We start from the raw sequence: 20455 nt of genomic DNA on the forward strand, positions 1-20455 counted from the left end.
TAAGGTCTTCAAAAGCGGCTTGTTGAGAAGGTCCCCACTCGAATTTGATGCCTTTCCTACGAAGAAGGTTTAAGGGCGCCGCTCTATTAGCGAAGTTAGGAATAAACTTCCTGAAGAAATTCACCATACCAATGAACCTGGCGATACCTTTAATGTCCTTGGGAGGTTTAAAATCACGGATGGCCTGTGTTCTAGAATGATCGACTGCTACACCATCGGGTGACACAATATGTCCTAGGAATGACATAGAGGGCTTAGCAAAGGCAACCTTGGACAACTTAACAGTTAACCCAGCCTTACGAAGGCGATCGAGAACTTCTCGCAGATGATCTAGATGTTCTTCAAAAGTCTCTGAAAATACGACATCATCTAAGTAGTGATATAAGTACTCGAATTTGATGTCGGAGAAGACCCTATCTAGTAGCCTAGTGAGCACAGCTGCCCCCGTGGGGAGCCCGAAAGGTACGCGGTTGTATTCATATAAATTCCAGTCCGTGGCAAACGCTGTAAGGTGTTTAGACTCTTCGGCAAGGGGAATTTGATTATAGGCCTGATTCAAGTCCAAGATGGTGAAGAACTTGGCCTTACGAAACCATGAAAAACAAGAATGTAGGTCAGGAAGGGGCACAGATTGCAACACCACCTTCCGATTGAGAGCCCTGTAATCAATGACAGGCCTGAAGCCTCCTTGGGGTTTCGGGACTAGAAAAATAGGCGATGAATACGCCGACTTAGAGGGCCTAATAATACCATCCTTCAACATCTGATCGATAATTTCTTTCAGAGCCTTCATTTTAGGTGGAGATAGCCTATAAGGTGGAAAACGGACAGGAATCGAATCCGTGACCTCAATTTTGTATTCAATAAGGTCAGTAACACCAAGAGTATCAGAGAACACCTCGGGAAACGACAGACACAGTTTGCGAATACTATCAGCCTGCTTCTCAGGTAGATGTCTAAGGTCTAACAACATCTCATCCTGGGTAGGCGAAATAGAAGAACATGACACAGAATTACACTTTAATAGTGGGATTTTACAATTAGAAGCAAATTTGAATGTGCACGACCTAGACTGGAGATCGAGCACAAGACCAGTGTGAGAAATAAAGTCAGCTCCCAATATAATGGGGCAAGACAATTGCTTGGCCACAAACAATTTAACATTCCATGTAAACTTAAAAATACGAATTTTGACCAGTAAGGAACCTAGAATTTCTAATGGAGATGAATTAGCCGATACGTATTGAACAGGAGAAGAGACATAGTCAGGAAGTTTACAAACCGTTTTCAATTTAGAATACCGTTCAGCCGAAATAATCGAACAAACACTGCCTGAATCTAAGAGAGCTGTTATAGGCTCGTTATTTAACTCAATCTTAAGAAAAGGAACAGGTGCGGGGGTATCCGCCGCAATCCTAAGACATTCTTTAGGGCATTCAAAAGATGAATTTGAAGGCTGATCGTTCTCCGCATTTACAACCTGTTTACTAGGGGCTGAGTCTCGGGAAGATGGATTAGTCGACTCAGCCGAAGCCACTAGTCGCTTTTTAGTATTGGCATAGGTGGAATTTGCACCAGAAGTTGAGCAGGAGGGGGTGCTATTTGAGTTTGGGCAATTCTTGGCGATATGTGAGAAGGCCCCACACTTAAAACAGCCTTGTGATGACCCGGCTCCATTCCTTGTCCCACTTGACTTGATCAGTGGACACTTGTTGCGCAGATGGTCAGGCGACCCGCAAGCATAACATTTACGGGGATTGACTGGTCGGCAAGGTGGAGGCCGAGTATTACTAAAGGAAGGCGGGGGTTCTTTCGCGACACGCAAAGAATCGGCGTATCTAACTCCTTCCGCTGAGACGGCCAACGCTTCAAGTTCAGAGAAAGTTTGCGGGCACGCCGCGAAACACAAATATGACCTGTAGGGTGGTGAAATCCCTTCCACAATAGCTTGTACAATCTGATCCTCAGGGAAATGAAGAGCAAACACCCTAGTATAAAACTTAATGTCCTGTATGAAATCAGCCAAGTTTTCATCCAAGCGTTGTACACGGTAATAGTACTTCTGAATAAGGGAGGACCTGGCCCTAGCCGGGATGAAGTTAGCTAGCAAATGGGCATGGAAATCCTCAATAGATGATTGCTCGGCAATGGCTCTTACGATTTTATCTGAGAGAATACCAATAGCATACGGATAGATAATTTGCAAAATTTGACATGGAGAAAGAGAAAACACAAGGGCATGATCCTGAAATTCAACTAGAAATCTTAAAAAAGAAATTACATCACTGGTGGTATTAACGGAAAACTTAGAGATACCTCTGAGCAACATTGCCAATGGATGAGGCAAGCTGCTAAACCCGGGTGACATAGTAGGTAAAGGTTTCAATGGCAAGGAAGTTAATTCAGAACGGATGTTACTCAAAGATGCACGACGTTCAGATTCGTTGTCCAATGGGGCAGGGATAGTTTGAGCAGCAACGGTTATCCTATTAACTTCTCCCTTGGGAGGCGCTTCCTCACTACCTGCATTCACTATGGTGGGTTGATCAGATTTGGGAGGAACTTCCCCAGTTAACAATTGAGTGACCTTACTAGATAATTCGGAAATATTTTCCAGGAGCGTACTAGCTTCCTTCCTCTGAACGTCATTCAGTTTTAGAGACAACAGATCGTTAACCCTATTCGAAAAATGATATAGCCTGCCTTGCACACGCTTAATTTGATTAGGAGACGGATCATTTTCATCAAAAAAACTAACTACAGAAGCTAGCCCAGTAATATTCTCGACGATCGTGGAAAGAGAGTCATCAATTTCTTTCTCTCCCAAATTGGGGATGGAAATGGGCAAATCAAGGGACTCTCTAAGCTTGTTAGTGTCTACTGCAACCGTGCCTCCAGATTGCACATTTCTGATAGTTAATTCATAGATCAACTCCTCCTTGCGCAAATAGTTAAGATGGAGAACATCGCGAGGGCCGGGCATGGTGACAGAACAATTTTGAAAAACTCAAAAAATTCCAGCAACTGGGAAAATAGTTAGAGTTCGGAACAAACAATGTTTAGCCGTCAAAAGGGGCTAAATTGAGACCCATTCAACCACGCTCTGCTACCACTTGTTACCGTGTTTTAGCGGTAGGTAGAGGTGAAAGAAGGTGCGGGTGTGAATGGATCTCAAGCTACGAAATTATAGTGCCTGTAAAGTAAATTTAAAATTTAATACGGTTATATTTTCTTTTCAAAATAAATAAGTAACAAGCATGGCAGGTACAGAATAGCAAGTCAAAATAAGGTAGTTACAATATTTACAGAATTTGGGCTTCGCGCCCCGAGTTCACAATGCTTGGGCAATCAGCTCAGTTTTACCCCAAACACAAGTTTTAACAGAGGGGCAGAAAACCCATTCATACCTAGGAGACCTTGCTCCAAATTACACTGAAAAGCCTCCTCGAGGCATACAACATACAATTTTCAAAAGAGCCACTCGCTCTCAAATTTAAGCCTCTCCCAGGCCACACCAAACTCCACCTTCAAGCTGTCCTCAACGGACATAAACACAGGGGTAAAATACCCAATCTACTGAGGTCTATTAAACGAAAAGAATGTTAATTAAATGACCTCTAAAATAACAATTTGAGAGGAGGCGCACTTGCACTCCTAATACACTAGATTAAGACCTACTTGGCGCTAGGCCGTTAATACAAGGGCTAATCCCATACTAAAGAGGTGACTTAAGAAGAGAACAATTTGTTTTACATTAACGAAGAATAGGTTGAGAAAAATAAGTTCACCTCAAAACAATATGAGTGGGAGCTCGAGAGGGTTAGCACTCTCTATCCCAGAATGTAGCTTTCCAAGAGAATAGATGAAAAGAGTAGTTACATTTACATTTTAGGAAAAGGTTACATGGTGGAACGCTTCGCACCCGCCCCGAGAGTTAAACTGCTGAGCTAGCAAAGAAAGAATATATTAATCGGCCATTACCTTATAGTTGACCGCTGCCGGAGAAAGAGGCGCTTCCCGCCTCCTGCTATGTACTTAATACACTGAAAGATGGAACAGAAGTGGCCCGGAGACCCAAAAATCAGCAGTTTATATCCTCTCGCGGAAGGTTCTAGGTGTTAGGGGAAAGAAAACACCCTCCCACAAACTTTTTATTGGTTAGGGTATAGAAACATATTCAAGTTGGGGGAAGATACCAATGATTGGTCAGAAATTAATAACAGAAATTCGGGATTGGTCAAATGCAAAACAAGGGGAAAGAGAGGGGTATACAGCCAACTTAAACAATAACAGAAAGAAATTTAACAAAGAACAAACTTTTGAAATAAAATTTTCTCCAAAGAACAGTTATTTTTCTTCCCACTAGGGTGCACTATTGTAGATTTTCAGTGGTGTCCTCTAGAAGAGAAAGTTCACACTTCTTACTTCAAGCAAAACAAAAGTACGTCGAAAATGACACAGTTCACAAACTCAAAAATTTCCATGTGGTGACATCTTCTGAGAAACTAGAAAATTAATAGGGTAAATAAAGTTCAGACTTCCTCCAGCAGAGGAGTTTCCACAGGCGCACATTTTAAATTCGCGGAGTGGAGGTGTACCGCCCGGTACAGTTACCATAAGACTATCTGTTGGTGCGACGTAAAGCCAGTTGTAACGTATCTTTAATTAAATTATGTACTGGCCATTTTTCTCCTGAGGGAGTGGTGAATGTTGTATTGAATATTTCCAGAATCCTTTCTTAAAAGTGTTACAGAAAGAAGAAAGAAAGAAATATTGTTACAGGTGATAGTGACTTTTTAATTAACTTAATATGTAGAGGTCTTCAAGTCCCTGTCCGGCTCCATGGGTAAATGGTTAGCGTGCTGGCCTTTGGTCACAGGGGTCCCGGGTTCGATTCCTGGCAGGGTCGGGAATTTTAACCATCATTGGTTAATTTCGCTGACACGGGGGCTGGGTGTATGTGTCGTCTTCATCATCATTTCATCCCCATCACGACGCGCAGGTCACCCACGGGTGTCAAATCAGAATACCTGCACCTGGCGAGCCGAACATGTCCTCGGACACTCCCGGCACTAAAAGCCATACGCCATTTTTTTTTTCAAGTCCCTGTCTGTCTAACTTCAAGGACAAGTTATTATTTTAACTGATAATCCTGTTGTTTTGCCTCTTGAAACAAGCACCACCACCACCACCACCACCACCACCACCACCACCACCACCACCACCACCACCACCACCACCACCACCACCACCATAGCTCATCTTTCTAATTTATCACATGTTTTTGAAGTATTTAATGTATTTCTTTCCAGGAACATATTTCTCAGAAAATGCATTGCTTCCTGGTCTGGTGAAGGGTGAATTTGATGAAGATGGTATGGCAAAAAAATATTTAGCAGAGCTAGTTGAAGAAGCTAACAGATTTCCTGATGGTATTCCGTACTCTTGGCTTCTGGCCAAATTTGGTCAACTTAGTCTGGATACATATACACACAATTTCACTCTGAATTCTCCTCTGGGACAAGGAAAGGTAAGACACCATTCATTTAATTTGAAAATTATTAAATGAAAATGCCAGCATGTAATGTTTGTTACCGGGCGAGTTGGCCGTGCGCGTAGAGGCGCGCGGCTGTGAGCTTGCATCCGGGAGATAGGGGGTTCGAATCCCACTGTCGGCAGCCCTAAAGATGGTTTTCCGTGGTTTCCCATTTTCACACCAGGCAAATGCTGGGGCTGTACCTTAATTAAGGCCACGGCCGCTTCCTTCCAACTCCCAGGCCTATCCTATCCCATTGTCGCCATAAGACCTATCTGTGTCGGTGCGACGTAAGCCCCTAGCAAAAAAAAAAAAAAAAAAAAAAGTAATGTTTGTTTTAATATTTCCTAAAGGAATACCATATTTTTTATTGATATGTTTTCCTTCTAAATATGAAGAAAAAAAGGGAAATGGTTTCTTATGTCCATTTGTAAGTGAAATATAGTTTCTAGGGTTGGGTGATATCACTTCCCCTTCTAGAATGAAGATCTCTCGAGAATGTACTCGGTGGGTGTGAATGCCCACTAATCTGATGAAAGTGGAAAGCAAAATAAGCTTGTTTGAGGTTGAGATTAATTTGATCTGGAAGAATTGGGAGTGATTGTACAGTGTGTCCCATTTTCTCCCAAACCTAGTATTCCCTCAATAATTCCAATACCCATGAAGATATTGCAACAAAATTTGAACAGGACTCGCTTCACTTTTGTAAGGAATGCGAAATCATGCGCGGAAAGTGGCCATCTTTTGCATCCAGACAGGATTGAACCCTCTCAGTACGTCTGCTGTCACTGCCTGAATTTCTTCAACATGTTTAGATGACCTCCTGCATGGCCATCCAATGAAGTTGCCTTGGTTTCCAGTTTCTTTGACAAGGCCCAAGAGGTAGACTTGCTGAATGGATGTTGGTCTCCAAACTTTCCCAGCCTCCAGGGTATACCAATTCATTTTCCGTGAACTCACGTGCACAATGTACTGTACCGATACTTGCAAACAATGACCAGTGTACGGTATTGTGTAATCAACTCAACCAAATGACAGGACAACAACAGAGAGGCTGTCTGGTGGCTCATCCGTGTTGCAACTATTAGGCTCTAGAAATTGTTCTTGTTCAAATTAGGTGCTAGACACATTTCTCTCTCACTGAACATATTCTTGTTCAAATTTTGTTGCAATATCTTCATTGGCATTGGATTTATTGAGGAAATGCTGGGTTTGGTAGCAAGTGGGACAGATTTATTACAACATCATGTTTTCCCATAAGGAGATGGTTACAAGAACAATGAAAGCTAAACAGAAAAGAAAACTCAGAAAGAATGAAAATGCATACTCCCATTGATTACTAGATCATAAATCTCTCAGAAAGTTTTCAGTCCCCTGCTCTGATGAAGGTGATTTCTCAGCACCTCCCTATGGTGTCAAGGCACTCAGGACACAGACAAATGTTTCATATTCTCTGTTGCAGCACTGACTGAATGGGGGTTGTCCCAAGAATTGTCTGGCATGGAATGGACGAAATAAATTGCTGTCAATTTGAGGATCTTTCTCAGTTTCACACAGAGTGATCCTTTGTAGATCATTATCCATTTATTTACTGGCATTTATTTCTGAAATATGGAAAACTTTTTCCTTGTGTGATCTCATCTCGGCAGTAATTCTTTGTTGGATAGTTTCTGTCAGATCTTTCGCATGTTTTGAGAATGATTGTTTTCTTGCCTGTCCTGGTCTCTCTTTTCTGGTACTTCCTTTGTTCTCACTAGCTTGTCTTTATTCTTTGTTTGTATTCTATCGCCCTTTCTGGCTTCCATCTTCAATGATATTTATTGAAGTAGAATTTACCCCTTACAGATTATGAAAGGACGTGTAGGAAATAAAACTGAGACTTTAGTACGAGAGTCGTAATTTGAAGAAAGAGAACATTTCGCATGTGTCAGTGGATGGCTAAGTATGTTGGGAAGAAATCTAGTATCATCAGAAAGTGTTAAGTGTGCTGTTTGTATGTGCAGAAGCAAAGTGATTAGGTATGGTTTTTGCCATGAATTTGTCCAGAATCGACCAGTGTCGGTTATTCAGTTTTTGGTGGCAGATGGTGTTAGCGGAGCTGACATTTACTGTTGCATGTTGAATGTGCATGTGAATAAGTGTGTATCACACTATACAGTGTTCAGATGGTACTGGAAATTTCATCATGGATGCGTAACGACGTGCCAAAACAAGGTCAGGCACAGTGTTTTCTTGCCTTTCTTGCCCTTCAATCAAGGAATACCAGTTCTCAAGCAATGGTGAATCCAGGAAGATGTCGAAAAATGGTTCCCCCGTCAACCATGGACTTTGTTCGTTCAGGGTTTCCATCCTTAAATGGAGCGCTGGGACTCTTGCTTTAACTAACAAGTGATTATATTTAGGCAGTTATCTCTCTTTACTTCCTATATCTTCATGTATTTTAAACAATAAACCATTACAGAAACTAATGAAAGTCTCAGTTTCATTTGGACAACTCTTACAGTATTGGTGTACCTTGTCATGTTATTATTTATTTTAATTTTTTAGCCAGCATAGGACTACCTAGTCAGGTTTATGGATGTTTTTCTTTTTGTCATCCCAATACTGTTTCATCCTTTCTGAATGTAATTTTCTTTCTGCTTCTGGAATCACTCTTCCCATTCTTTGCTTGTTGATTTTTGTCTGTAGTCTAGTGTGTTTATCTTTCAATATTTTGAGTGTATTGGTTTTGTATTTTAATTTCAGAAATTTCTTCTTCTTGATTTCCCATTTCCAGTCTTCTGGGTCAGGTTGTGAATCAAGGACCTCCACAGTTTTCTATCTCTCAACCACTCCCTTCCTTCCTCCAATATTTCTTCTACTTTTACTCCTTTCTTCTCTATACTCTCCTTCACTGTATCCATCCACCTTTTTCTGGCCCTTCCCTGTTGTCTTCCTCATTATATTCTCTGTAAATACTTGCTCTGGAACTCTATCCTCTTCCATTCTCATCATGTGTAGGGCCCGGATTATTTAAAAATGCATATGCGCATATGCAAATGCATATTTTGAACGTTAGTGCATATACAGATATATTTTTTCTTATGTGTGATAGATTATGTAAGATTTCTGAATGAAATGAAAATCTAATGAACTCCATATGTTGTACATCCCTTGGCAACACGAGAAGCCTACCCTGATCAAAGAAAATGCTTTCAGTGTCTTAATATGAGCAGGTATACGGATAATGATCCTTTTTGCAACAGCTATGTCCTTTCCGACATTCCTACCTCCTTACAGTAGCCTCCTAAGGTTTGCTTCAATAAGTGCGTTCATCTGTTAACTTGCTCTTCGTCTAGTGTAGTGTTTTTACCAAATTAAAATGTAAAAATGCCTTTTTTAATTAAACTGTGGATATCAGGCAATAGTGAATATGCAAGTGACAGTGATGTAGTGCACTGTCAAGTGTGCGACAAGAGTGTACAATGCGATAAAAATTTCAAACTGAATAGCATTCGAAAACAACTTCACAGCTCAGATCAAACGAACAGAGTATGAATACGCAAAACTTCTTTTAACTGATATGGAAACACGGCGTGAAGTTAGTACATTTTCCGCTGATGTTTGTAAAACTTTTGTATGAAGGTTGAATAATTCACATCTACACTCGTTTCTTGAAAAGTATTGTGCTAATCAAAGGATACCAGATGAATCTAGCGTTAGGAAGAACTATTTACTTTCATTGCATGCTTCTGTCGTGGATTCTGACATAGGAGAGAACTGTGTCTGGATATCAGTAGATGAAACAACCGATTCGTGTGGTCGATACATTACGAACTTCAAGAAGAATCCGGCAAACCTCACTTACTTCCGTGCAAAGTGCTAGAAGAATCCAACCACGCTACAGTTGCAAGATTTGTTAACGATTCCCTGCAACTTCTGTGGTCTAGTGAATCGGAGAGTGATTGTTACAAAGTGCGCCTTTTAGTCACAGATGCAGCTTCGAAAGCTGGTTAGTCTCTTATCGAGTATTTTTTCCAAATCGCATCAATGTCACATGTTTGACCCATGAATGCATCGTATTGCAGAAAAGATACAAACCCTCTTTCCATCTGTCAATAAAGTAATTTCAAGTGGGAAATAATCTGTTCCTAATAGCACCGGTTCGTGTAGAGTTTTACAACACGCATCTGCCTCAGGTTTCTCTTCCGCCGGAACTCGTTCTCACAAGATGGGGAACTTGGTTATCCGCAATATCGTTCTACCAGGAGAAGTTTAATCAAGTGAAAGGTGTAGTTAAAAGTACTGATGATAGTCATACTGTGTGTGTTCGTAAAGCAAAGTGCGCATTTGAATCTGAAACTGTATATGATGATATCAGTTTCGTCCATGTGCACTATTCGTCACTTTCAAAGGCGATAAAAGGCCTAGAAATTCGCGGTGCACCTCTACACGAATCCCTTCAGTTAATTCAAAACACCCATTAGTTCTTTAAATGCCGTCCAGTGGTGAAACTGGAGAAAAAGTTAATAAGCAACTCAGTGCGGTGTTGGACTCAAACCCAGGACCGAAGAAGATTCAATCCATAATCAACTACGTAAGTGGAATCAGGCAGTCTTTGCCAGAAGAATGTTCCGAGCAGTCAGTGCCAGTGCCCAGTTACGTCCGTCCACGTACAACAATCATTTCCTGCGTATAAATTAATTCCGCCCGACAACAGAAAGTCATTGATCCCTGAAAACATTGATAAAACTGTACATAACCTACTGACATGCATCATTCTGCAAGGAATGAAACATGATTTTCAATTTAACATGAGTTGAAATTAAATAATGCGTTTGGTAAGTGCATTTTATTTGATTCAGTTCACCTAGAGCCACCGGCGAGTGCAGACGTACGGAGTGGAGGGTCCCTGGAGTGGGAGAAGGTAGTGTAAGTGCGGAGTGTTGGAAGTCAGCGAGGTGCTTACAGGCAATGATTGGTGTAGAACAGCAAAAGGGCGAGCATAGGTGGTTGGGAGGGAAGAAAGAAGAAAGAAGAAGTGAAGACAAGAGGATGTAGAATAGAACTGGATAAAATAGGATACTTTATGCTTTCTGCAGCGGTGATTTTGATATTGCTTTGGATCGGGGGAGTAGAACTCAACCCAGGTCCGACTTCCAGGGGAAATATGAGCTGGGAGGACATGGAAACAATCAGAAAAATCGTAAAAGAGGTGGTAGCAGAAACATGTCCCTTCGAACAAATCAAAAACATGATCAAGGAACAAACGAGGGAGTTTGAAAAAATGAAGGGGTGGTTTCAAGAAAAGATAGAAGACACAGCTTCACAGGTGAGAAGAAATGGTGCAGAAGTTTCAGCATTAAGAGAGGAGATAGGGAGATTGGAAGAGGAGATGTCGAAACTGAAAGCCGACGTAGTTGCTAACACCCGAAGTCGCAGAAATAAATGCTTATTTATATATGGAGTGCAAGAGGGGAAGAAGGAAGATAAGACGAGTATAATTTATAAAGTAGTGGACATAATTCAGGGTAAAATGAAAATAAATTTCAGTGAAGTGGACATTGATGATGTGACAAGAGTGGGAAGATTTAGAGGTAATAGGCCTATCAAAGTGCAATTATTTTCTACATTGATGGCTGATACAGTGGTGCGTAATGCAGGTAACGTGCAAAGGGAAAAAATATGGATAAGGAGGGACATGGGAACTGAAGCGTGGAGGAATGAAAGAACCCTTAAAAAACACATGATACGAGCTAGGCAGCAGGGGTTGAATGCAGTCATCAGAGGACAGGAATTAGTGGTGACAGGCAACAACTGGAGGAGAATATGGTCGGTGAATAGACTGATGGATCTAGAACGGAGGATGAAACAAGATGAGGAGGCTAAGAGAAGTGTAGTGAATAATGGGGAAGACAAACGAGTGGAAGATAATAGGCAAGTGAAAGATAACGAGGGTAGAAGTGTAATTATCGGAAGTATTACTGAAAAGTGTCAAGAGAGACAGAGTGAGGTGCTAAGTGGAAGTATGAACAACGGCAAGGAAAGAGCAGTGGACGGACAGTGCAGGGGAGAGGCTGAAGAACAAATGGATGAGGGGGGCAAGGAGAGTGAGCAACAAGAAGCTGAGAGAGCTGAGTGTAGTGGTGTAGTAAGGCAAGATCAGGGTAAAAAAGTAAGGTCAGTGTTAACCCGTGAGAGCTTCGAGCAGAATCAGAGTTTGAGCGGAGGGAGAAATAGAAGCTATACAGACATGTGGAGAGTTATGAAAAGTAATGAGGGTATTGTAACAAGAAGCAAAAAACAATAATATAGCGAGTAAGTAAGTAATTAAGGGTGTGGAGGCTGAAATGTTGTGATGGAGAAGTGGTATATAAGTTATGATATGTTATAGGGTTGAAATGTGGTGTTGGAGAAGTGGTGATATAAGATGGAGGATGGCAGATTGTTGATATTTAGAGTTGGAGGAGTGGTGGTAAATGTGGTGTTGGATAAGTGTTATATCGTTGGAATGTGGTGTGGGAGAAGTGGTGATATAAGTAGAGGTGGTATATAATGTGGAGTTGGTGTTGTATTGCTGAAATGTGGTGTTGGAAGTATTGAAGGCTTAGTATTTATGATTAGGTGATGTATGGTTTGGTATTGAGATGGTTTATTTACGGCTAATTTCGTGGGAGTTAGGAGGTGGTATTATTGTATTTGTGTCTGGTATGAGTATTTAATTTTGGAAGTTGGAGAGAGGTGAGTTTATTATCATTTTGTAAATTTTGGTTTGTTTGTATGGAGAGGAGGAAGAAATATGAGGTTGGAGAGGTGTTGGTATATGCGTGATTGGTATTTGTGTTGTTTGCAGTATTGATTAGGTGTAGGTCAGTAACAATAAAGTGACGAAAGCGCAGAACGAAATAAGGACACTTGATGAGCATGCTTGAATATTGAGTAAGAGACTGCTACAGCAAATGACTGTTACGAATAATACTCTTATACATAGATTATTATTATTACTATTGTTATTACTTTCATTATTATTATTACTATGATTCTCTTTTTTAGTTTTACTCTATTGTTTCTGGGGTGTTAATTCTACGGAATGAGGGGCATGGCACGAGGCTCTGAGGATGACTGCTGTGGTGGCTCTACTTTAGGGGTTTCACGTTTCCGGAGTGTCCAAACGAGCCTTATGACATGCCCAGGGGATACGATAATTTTCTCTTCTTTTTCTTTTTTTTTGGTGATCTGAGTGGTTTATTATTATTATTATTATTATTATTATTATTATTATTATTATTATTATTGTTATTATTATTATTATTATTATTATTATTATTATTATTATTATTATTATTATTATGGTATTTATTTGTGGAGGCTGAAATGTTGTGATGGAGAAGTGGCATATAAGTTATGATATGTTATAGGGTTGAAATGTGGTGTTGGAGAAGTGGTGGTATAAGATGGTGGATGGCAGATTGTTGATATTTGGAGTTGGAGGAGTGGTGGTAAATGTGGTGTTGGATAAGTGTTATATCGGGTATATAATGTGGAGATGGTGTTACGGCTGATTTCGTGGGAGTTGGGAGGTGGTATTATTGTATTTGTGTCTGGTATGAGTATTTAATTTTTGGAGCTGGAGAGAGGTGAGTTTACTATCATTTTGTAAATTTTGGTTTGTTTGTATGGAGAGGAGGAAGAAATATGAGGTTGGAGAGGTGTTGGTATATGCGTGATTGGTATTTGTTATTCATTGCCGAAACTGTTGGGAGATGGAGAGGTAAATTTTATTATGGAGTGTTATGGCGGAATGAAATGAAAGGAAGCAATGTTAACGTGGATTGGTAAAAGCTGTGGTATGATGGATTGGAATGCAATGACGGAATATGGCTGGTTTGGAATGCAATCTGGTAATGTTGCTGTTGTAGCTTATTCTGGAGTAGGTCAGGGAACAATAGAGGTGATGAAAATGCTGAAGCAAGAAGGTTGCGTACATGTGAGTGATAACAAGCAGGAAGTTGTAACACCAGCAGTAGAATGTAAACATTGACCAGGCTGTTGTGAACTGATGTAGATGGAGTTGGTTCGGGTATAAAAACGGAGCGTTATTGTTCATTTCATTTTATGTTATTTTGTATATGGTGGAGAGGGGTGGCTTAAGTTGGACTACGTTTATTAATCTTATTAGTTATTTATTTATTATTATTGTGAACATGTATTCGGGGCTGAACGCCTGTTTTGTTCATTAATAAATACAATACAATATTTTATTTTATTTTTAGTGCATATTTTCGTGCATATTTTCAGCATTTTAGTGCATATGTGTATGCATATTTTTGGAGTTTTTAGTGCATATGAATCTGGGCCCTAATCATGTGTTCATACCATTTCAGCTTACTGGTCTCTATCTTGCCTTGTCTTGCAGTTTAGGGAATCCAATTCTCTCTCAGATTTCTATGTTTGAAATTATTTTTATAATTAGCAAGCAGTGTTCACTTAAATGCTTTCAATTTTCCTTTTCAGTAAGTTCTCTTATTTTTGTTACTATGTTTCCTTTTCAGAAATATGTGGGGAAAAATGTTTATGCTATTTTACGGGCTCCTCGTAGCTCGAGCACAGAAGCTTTGGTGTTGAGTGTGCCCTATCGTCCACTTAGCAGCATCCAACCTACTACTTTCCCTTCTATAGCACTCATGTTGTCACTGGGGAAATTTTTCAGACGTAAGTATCCTTATTGAATATATCAACATGGAATAATACCTCCTAGATTTCCCTCTGATGGCTGAAGTACATTATTTAGATTAGTCATTGTGCCTGAAGGGCAAGTAAGTTCTTACAAGAAATGAATTTCATTATTATGCTCGTATTGTCAACCTTAACAAGTGTTATGGTACTTTTACCTTTCTTCTTCTTCTTCTTCTTCTTCTTCTTCTTCTTCTTCTTCTTCTTCTTCTTTTATGACCACATAGGATCACTTTAGTCAGTCCGTCGTTCAGGTCTCTTTGAAGGGATTGTTCGGGCTTTGCGGTCCTCCCAGTACTTCTTCAGACGCTCCGATCTTCGTGCCCTTTCCTCAGTTGAAAATGTGCGTGTTGTTGGTTTGTTTTGTGTAAGGGTAAAGCGGAGGTTTGTATTCTTGAGTTTTGTATTCAATTTTATCTTATTTTTGGTGTCTTCTGTTGTAAAGCTTATTTCCTTCAGATCCTCTCTTACTTCTCTGATCCATTTACATCCTGTTGTGGTATTTTTTGAGACGAGATTGTGTTGTACTAGTTGTTTCAGAAGTCTCGAGTCCTGCATCCTCATGATATGTCCAAAGAATCCCAGTCTCCTCTTACGCATAGTATCTGTAATGGGTTCTAGCTCTTTGTACACGACTTTGTTAGGTATTAACCGCCACTGTCCATCTTTCTGATATTTTTTGTTGATACAGGTTCTTCCAATCCTCCTTTCAATTTTCTGAAGTCTGTCAGTCTTTGATTGTTTATTCAGGTAAAAGAGTGTTTCTGCTGCATATGTAGCTTCCGGTTTTATAACTGTGTTGTAGTGTTTTATTTTTGTATTTATTGATAGACATTTCCTTTTGTAGATATCCCATGTTAATTTTTGTGCTTTAGCTAATCTATTTGTTCTTACTTGGATTGAGATTTTTTCATTTAAGTTATGTGTTATTACTTCTCCAAGATATTTAAACTGAGTTACTATTTTGATTTTATTACCATTTATAGTGACTTCTTTTAGCTGTGTTGGTTTTTGGGGCATAATTTCTGTTTTTTCAAATGATATTTTGAGGCCAATTTTATTTGCAATGTTTTGAAGTTCTGATATCTGGGTTTTTGCTTCTTTTATGTCCACTGCTAGTAATGCTAAATCGTCAGCAAAACCCAGGCAATTTGTTTTGATTTTTCGGCCAATCTTTATTTTGGGGGGACATTTTCTAAACCGTTCCCTCATTACCATTTCTAGAGCACAGTTAAATAATAGTGGTGAGAGCCCATCTCCCTGCCGTAGTCCAGTTTTAATTTCAGATGTCTCTGATGTTTCACCCCTAAACTTCACTTTTGACTTGGTATTGGTGAGAGTCAATTTTATCATGTTTATTAATTTGGGGTGTAGTCCAAGGTGTCTTAAAATTTTAAACAGAGATTCTCTATGGATGCAATCATAAGCTTTCTTGAAATCTACAAATGTTATCACCATATCTCTGTTTCTTCTCCTGTTATAGTCCATTATCAACTTAAGACTCATGATCTGATCAGGACCTCCTTGATATTCTCCTAGTTCTTTCTCAAGTTGTAGACTTATCCTATTAAGGATGATTATTGAAAATATTTTGTATGTTATGTCTTGGAGAGAGATTCCCCTGTAGTTATTAGGGTCGGTTTTGTCCCCTTTTTTGTGCAGAGGATGAATGAGGGCTGTTGTCCAGTGTTCTGGTAGTTCTTCTTTAATCCAGATAGAGACAAGTTGTTGATGGAGGGCAACTTTTGCTGAGGTTCCTGCATATTTCCAGATTTCCGCAAAGGTCTGATCTTCTCCTGGCGCTTTGTAGTTTTTTAATTTATTCAGAGCTTGGTAGACTTCCTTTATTGTGGGGGGATTGATGTTTTCTGGTGATGTTTTTATCGGGGTGTTGGTGTCCAAATGAAGGAGTTCTGTAGGTTCCTCACAATTTAAAAGCTTGTTGAAATGTTTAGCCAGAATTTCTGCATTGTCTTTATTGTTATGGGCCAGCTTACCATCTTCATCCTTCATCAGTAGGGTCGGGGGTTCATATTTTTGGAGCTGCTTTCTGAAGGTTTTGTAGTAGTCCCTTGATTTAGTTTTACTGAACTGTTCTTCAATTAACTGCAGGGTGTCCTTATGATGTTGTCTTTTTATTCTTCTTAAGACTTGGGTAGTTTCTTTTCTCTGTTTTACTAGCTTTTGATAGGATATTTCTGTCTTTTGGGACTGATGTAATAGCCATGCCTGATGTCTTTTCTCCACTGTTTCATCACATTCACTGTTCCACCATTGGTGTTTTTTATGTGGTTTAATTGGAGCTAGGTCTTCTGCAATTTGTTTAAGGTTGTGTACTAAGTCTTCAAGTTTGTCTGTGATTTTTATTTTTTCAGTTGCTTTCTGGTAATTTTTGTTGTTGATTAGCTGGGTAGGATCTATTTTTCTTTTAGTTTTAAGGGCTTGCTTTTGTTGTCTCCTCTGGTGAGTGAGTTTAATTTTAATTTTAACTACGTAGTGATCTGAACCTGTGTCTATTCCTCGGAGGACTTTGACGTTATAGATCTCTTTGTGGTGGTATTTGTCCATGCAGACGTGGTCCAGTTGCCATTCTCCTTTAGTGTAGTCAGGGTGTTTCCATGTTTTGAGTTTTTGAGGTTTCCTCTTAAAACATGTAGATTTTGAGATTAAATTATGGTTTCTACACAGGTCAACTAGTCTCTCTCCATTTTTATTTGTTTTCTTGTGTGCTGGCCATTTTCCGATGATGTCACGGTATTTTCTTTCTCTGCCTAGTTGAGCGTTGAAGTCGCCTATTAATAATTTTATATGGTGTTTGGGGATGTTATCTATGGTCTGGTCCAATAGGTCCCAAAATTCTCCTGTTTCCTCCTGGTCTTTTGAGGAGTTGTTTTTATCATTAGTGGGAGCATGGGCATTTATTATAGTATAGATTTTATTAGATGCCTTTAAGGTGAGCGTTGAGAGTCGTGGAGACTGTGATCTGAATTCTTGAACTGAGTTTATTATTTTAAGGCTGACCAAAAATCCTGTTCCAAATTGTGGGACATTCTTCATCACTCTCTTCCCGGGTATACCTTTATAAAGTCTGTACCCTTGAGATTCCAAGGCATCCTGGTCAGTGTTTCTAATTTCCTGTAATCCCATGATAAGAATTTTGTGTTGGTCCATTATGTCGGTGATCACTTTTAGTTTACCGGTTTGCATGAGTGAGTTTATGTTGTGTGTAGAGAAGTATGTTATCTGCTTTGGTTTGATTCTTGATTTTGTCTCATTCGTGTATGTAGTACTGGGGTATTTCCGTGCCTCCGACTTCACGGTATCTTTCAGGTGGCAGCCCACCGTATCCGAATGCTGCCTTCTCTGAACTCTTGGTTCAGCCGGTGGAGTATACCTTAAAAGACCTTCCATGGTTGACTGTCAAGGTGTCACCTGTGTGGGACTAGGTCCCGAATTACAACTCTGGATGTGATCCAGTGAGGTGATAATGAGGCCGCTCCTCTGGAGTACAGACGCCTTGTGCAGCCGCCCCTAACCTGGAGAACAGACGCTGCATAATGGATTTTACCTTTATAAATACAAATCACATTTATTCCCTTCAGAATTACATTAACTTATTGGTACAGGTTTCTTCCTCATAGGGACATCTTCAGACACATTTTAAAAACAAAAACAGAATGAAGATATATATTGTAATGGTTATAGCGTCCGCCATGCCAACTGGCAGGGGCCCGGCCCGGCACCGTATAGGCCCACCCCTTACGCTTCAACTGCGCCAATCACGAGCAGCACTTAAGTGCTAGGCCAGCCCCACTCGCTTCCGCCTGCGGCCCCGTAACAGAGGAGTATGGAAATGACTCAACGATTAATCTGGAGTGTTCCATCTCGCGAGATTCCTGGATCCATCGAGCATCCAGACTATGTTAAAAATTAAATAACTGGAAAGGAGGTTCAACCTATTCAATACTCAAAAGAAAGAAACGTAGCAATCACATTTCTATTTGAATGGGACCGGTTTCGACCTTAGTCTAGGTCATCATCAGCCATAAAAATTAGTTCTTAACAATAATTATTTTACCTTTGACAACACCATTTATCAACAAGATGGCTTGGCTATGGGCTCACCTGCTTCTGGCATTCTTGCTGAAATTTACCTCGACTTCTTAGAAAACACAAGAATTAATAATAATAATAATTTCTCCAACATCCTCTTTTGGGCGAGATATGTCGACGACACATTGGTAATATTAAATGAGGAATCAACCAACGCAGCCTCTACACTTCTTCATCTCAACAACTTAGACTCTAACATTAAATTCACCCTCGAATCAGAACACAACCAAACTCTTAATTTTCTAGACCTAACTATTACTAGACATCCTTCTTCTTTATCTTACAAAATTTTCAGAAAACCAACCCAAACAGCAACTACAATAAGACAAGATTCTTCGCACCCCCAAGCTCATAAACGTGCTACTTATAACAGCTTAATTTTTCATGCCTTCAACACCCCTATGTCCAAAAAAGATTTAAATAATGAATTAAACACCATCCGCAACATTGCTAAATTTAATGGCTTTAACAACTCCTTCATTAACCGCATCATCAACAAATTCAAACACCGTCCAAAAACCACTTTATCTAAAGACACAATAAAACCAACTGCTTTTTCCACCTTCACTTTTACTCAGGATGCTTATAAAATAACTAATATCTTTAAAAAACATAATATGAAAATTTCTTTTAGAACTAACAATAGAAGTCTTGATATCTTACACAACTCTAAATCTCTAAATAAGTCTAATGCCTTTTCTAATTCCGGTGTATACAGATTTAAATGCAACAACTGCAGTTCCTCCTACGTCGGACAAACTGGCCGCAACTTCAATATCAGGTACTCTGAACATGTCAACGCCATTAAATACAACAGATTCTCTGCCATAGGACAGCACATACAAGACTCCAAACATAGTTTCACCAGTATTGACAATGACATAAACATACTTAAAATCATTAACAAAGGCCCCCTCTTAAACATTACTGAAAATTGCTTTATCCACCTTGACCAGTACTTCAACCCTAATTTCAATTTAAACGACATTTCTGAAAAACCCAATATCCTTTTTGACTTCCTAATTCTTCTTCTCAAAAATTCCAAATTCCAAAACCCCAATTCTATTTTCCATGTCTTACATAGTTCCCACCCACATTTTCTACCTCCAATAACCCACCCTCCTAACCCACCTTAAACTACCCCTCCTTCATTTCCCTATCTTATCTTTCCTCGTTACCATCTAACTTCAATTTCTTTTATTCTTTCTCTTATTTCACTATCACTCTTCCTCGTTTAATTTATTCTCCTCTTTCAAAAATTTTTGTCTTGCGCCAACTTCGACTACTTCAATCATAACCTAAATTTTTTTTAAAAATAGCGCACTGTGCATATAAGTTTTCATTTGTTTTCCGATATTGCGCTTTTTACTACATTTTTTCTTCTCTCTACAATTGTTTTTTCAAGTCAACTGTTTACCAAGATCTTAGCTGGAGTACGGGTGCTCATTCGGTTATGTGTTTGGCCGCAGCGCGTGACCTTGAGTGTGCCGCGTAGTCACCGGGAGCTGACGGCTTTCTTCTACAGATCTGTTCGTCTGCGAATTCAAGCCTTTTTGATCTTAGCAAGTTGATTGTTAATGTTGTGACTTTGTGCAGAACAGAATGTGATGTCGTGTCTTTGTGCCTAACAGAGTGAAAAACTGACCTACAACATTCTTAAACATTTTACATGTTTTTTATGGCTGATGATGACCTAGACTAAGGTCGAAACCGGTCCCATTCAAATAGAAATGTGATTGCTACGTTTCTTTCTTTTGAGTATTGAATAGGTTGAACCTCCTTTCCAGTTATTTAATTTTTAACATCAATAATTTCAATACGGAACAATGAAATTTTTATCTTTAAATGCACAAGCTAACCAAGCTAAACAAAAAGCCTTCTCTTACATGGGCCTTAAGATCAAGATCGCTAAATTAGGAAAAGACATCGACTTCCTGAAACAATGCATATCCTACAATCTTACCCCCAAATTTCTCCAAAGTTGTACCAGAAAAAACATTTCTTCTCCTCACATGTTAAAAACCCAAAAAATAACCAACAAAATTTGGCTAAAAAACGAAATTCGTTTCTTATACAAGAAAAAATCATTTTTAA

The 20455-nt window shown here is 39.5% G+C and overlaps 1 protein-coding gene across 2 annotated transcripts in view; it reads left to right on the forward strand.

The window, feature by feature from the left end:
- GAA1 (glycosylphosphatidylinositol anchor attachment 1) overlaps nt 1-20455 on the forward strand; it is a 141401-nt gene that overhangs the window by 20576 nt on the left and 100370 nt on the right. For both annotated transcript variants that reach the window (XM_067143589.2, XM_067143590.2), the window contains exons 3-4: nt 5313-5530; nt 14068-14227. In XM_067143589.2, coding sequence (XP_066999690.1) covers nt 5313-5530; nt 14068-14227 — 378 coding nt within the window. The remainder of the gene's footprint in view (nt 1-5312; nt 5531-14067; nt 14228-20455) is intronic.

The sequence above is a fragment of the Anabrus simplex genome, chromosome 3 (genome assembly GCF_040414725.1).
Source record: "Anabrus simplex isolate iqAnaSimp1 chromosome 3, ASM4041472v1, whole genome shotgun sequence".
NCBI lineage: Eukaryota > Metazoa > Arthropoda > Insecta > Orthoptera > Tettigoniidae > Anabrus > Anabrus simplex.